This window comes from Portunus trituberculatus, chromosome 7 (genome assembly GCF_017591435.1).
Source record: "Portunus trituberculatus isolate SZX2019 chromosome 7, ASM1759143v1, whole genome shotgun sequence".
Lineage (NCBI taxonomy): Eukaryota > Metazoa > Arthropoda > Malacostraca > Decapoda > Portunidae > Portunus > Portunus trituberculatus.
The window spans coordinates 1,728,494-1,731,264 of NC_059261.1; the positions used below are offsets into that span (position 1 = coordinate 1,728,494).

The 2,771-nt window shown below is 58.6% G+C and overlaps 1 protein-coding gene across 1 annotated transcript; it reads left to right on the forward strand.

The window, feature by feature from the left end:
- The first annotated feature begins 1,015 nt into the window (after positions 1 to 1,015).
- On the forward strand, positions 1,016 to 2,144 carry LOC123519313. The gene is made up of 2 exons (XM_045280503.1): positions 1,016 to 1,144; positions 1,296 to 2,144. Exons 1-2 carry the CDS (start codon positions 1,016 to 1,018, stop codon positions 2,142 to 2,144), a joined length of 978 nt encoding a protein of 325 aa, XP_045136438.1.
- The last annotated feature ends 627 nt before the right edge of the window (positions 2,145 to 2,771 follow it).

The following is a 2,771-nucleotide window of genomic DNA, read 5'->3' on the forward strand; positions in this document are numbered from 1 at the left end:
TATATATATATATATATATATATATATATATATATATATATATATATATATATATATATATATATATATATATATATATATAGGTGGGTATTATGTATGCTTGCAATCATAAGTCATTGTAACATTATTATTATTATTATTATTATTATTATTATTATTATTATATATATATTATAACGAGGTGGGTATTATTACAAATGTGTTTGTATGTGCATTGTGAATGTTAGCGCGCGGCGCGAGTCAGCAGTCTGCAAGCGAGCGCGTGCAAGGTAAGACTGGGAGACGCACGTTCCCGGCACGCTCTGTTAATCTACACGTGTTGCCTGCTGCTGTGGTCTGTTGTGCCCGCCTCTGGGGACGCCTGTGGAGTGCCTGAGTGCCCTGTGTGTGTGTGTGTGTGGAGGCTGCCCTGTGATGTACTGTGAACTGAGGACTCAGTAAAGGACGTGAATAAGCTGGTGTTTCTCTGTCCGGCGGTGCCCGCCACCCACCCCCATTGTGTGCCTCGTGCTGATGTGCTCCTGTGTGCTCTGGACCCTGACAACGAAGTTGACGCAGCCAGTGAAAGCGGACAACCACGGGTGAGGAGGTAACAGTGGTGTCAGGAGTGGGATTTAGTGTCCTGTGTTTTACCGTGCTTGTGGTTGCTTGTGACTGGTTAGCGTGATGGAGCATGCTGAGGCTAATGGCGGTGGTGGTGAGGCTGAGCCGGGTGAGAGGAAGCCCGACTAGCTCGAGCTGATAACGTCTATGCTGGCGTCTTAGAGGGCAGAACAGTTAGAACAGGCACGGCGGCAGGCGGAACACACACAGCAGTTGATGGAGGTGCTGCAGTCTAGCCTGGGCTCCTTGAGGGCGGAGGCGCAGGTTTACACCGATCGTTCCTGCGAAAGTGTGCGAGGTGAACTGGAGCAGAACCTGCAGGCAGTGAAGGGTGACCTGCAGACGGTGAAAGGCGAGCTGTAGAAGGACCTGCAGGCGCTGCGGGAGTGAGGCAGTTTGGCGCCAACCGGATATGGCGGGGTGCCCGTGGCCCGACAAGGGGTGTTTTGGGAGCCCTGTGAGTGTCGCTTCTGCCCCTCCTGGTGTCGTGGGCGGGGACTGGGGCCTTGTTGGAGCAGCGGGCCCGTGGAGGGCTCCTGGGGCCCCACCAGCGGCCTCGCGGCCTCTGGGAAACGCGGATTTGTTGGCGTCAAGTTCCCCGTCATCTTCCCTCTCTTCCCCATCCGGCATGGCGCGCGCTGTCTTTGTCACCTCCACCCTCACCACCTCGCTTGCCTTTCCCCCGCTTCAAGTCTCGCAAGCCTGCCAAGTACGACGGTAAGGTAGCCTGGGAGTTCTATGCTGCCCAGTTTGATCTGCTGGGGGCTGCACAGGGCTGGGACCAGGCTGAGAAGGCCTTGCAGCTGGCCACAGCTCTCGGGGGTCCAGCTATCGAGGTTTTTGGCCACCTCCCGCCAACGCAGCGTGCCTCCTTCCCTGACATTGCTGAGGCACTGCGTCGTCGCTTCGGGCACCGCCACCAGGCTGAGGTGTATCGTGCCCAGCTGAAGAAGAGGACGAGGCAGAGGGGCGAGACGCTGTCCCAGCTGGCCCACGACGTAGAGGCACTGGTGAGAAGGGCGTACCCAACGGCCGGTGAGGAAATGGTCACCGTGTTGGCGCGTGATGCCTTCCTGGATGCCTTGGTGGACCACCAGCTGCAGATTTATGTGAGGCAGGCACACCCAGCTGACGTGCAAGTGGCTTTGGCTCGTGCAATGGAGTTTGAGGCCTTCATGCAGACCGCGAGCTCCCTGTCTACCTTCGCCCGGCCCCGCAGTGACGTGAGAGGACGCAAGGCTCAAGTGAAGAGGAGGCCAGCGTCACGTGCGGCGAGCCCGGGAGCGTTCGGCGGGCGGTGCTGGCGGTGCGGTGAGAAGGGGCACGTGAGGGCCCGGTGCCCGAGGGAGCGAAGGGCGCGCTCTCTCGACCGGCCTGATCGTGTCGCCTTTCAGCCCTGCTGCGAGGACTGCGGCTGGGCTGGACACCACTCCAGCGCTTGCCCCAGCCCGAAGGAGGTAGTGTCAGCGGGAAACGACTACAGGCTGAAGGCAGGGGCCGCCTCTCAGCCGGCCAAAACTCCAGTGCCCCGGCTTGTGTGAAGTGTCACTACACCGTTGGCAGCGCGCAGGTGAGAGGCGCCGTGGACGGGAGGCCGTGTCGCATGACTGTGGACAGCGGCGCAGATCACACGCTGGTGCGGCCAGGGCTGGTGGAGGCTGAGTGGTTGCCAGACTCGCCTCAACAGCTGTGTGGAGTAACGGGGACTGCATGTCGCTGCAGGGTCCGGTGAATGCTCGTGTGCGTGTAGGTGGCGTGGAGGAAGACATGCCGGTCTTCGTCGCTGACCTGGACGAGGAGTGTTTACTGGGATACGACTACCTGACGAGGATGGACGCCTGTGTTGACTTCAGGCAGAAGAGAATGACGGTACGTGGCCATGACGTGCCTTTCCTTCGTGAAGTCAGGCGTGCCGAGGTAGTTACCACGAAGCGACTGAGGCTGCCCCCACGCACCGAGGCCCGCGTTCAGTGCCGTTTAACACGTGTGATGAAGGAGGCCGAGGGTCTGGTGGAGCCTGTGAGTGACCTGCGGCTGGCTGACGGTGTGGCACTTGGAAGGAGCCTCGTAGGAGCGGGGGAGGAGTTAGTCACTGTGTTACTGGCTAACTTCTCTGACAAGGCTCGAAATATCCCCGCCGGCACGCCGGTTGGGGCGTGTGAAGAGGT

Bases quoted from the DNA above. Each gene is read 5' to 3' on its own strand.
- LOC123519313 (XM_045280503.1), top strand. From the start codon at position 1,016: ATGGCGGGGTGCCCGTGGCCCGACAAGGGGTGTTTTGGGAGCCCTGTG. The intron at 1,145-1,295 runs GCCCCACCAGCG...CCCCGCTTCAAG, and splicing joins GCCCGTGGAGGGCTCCTGGG to TCTCGCAAGCCTGCCAAGTA.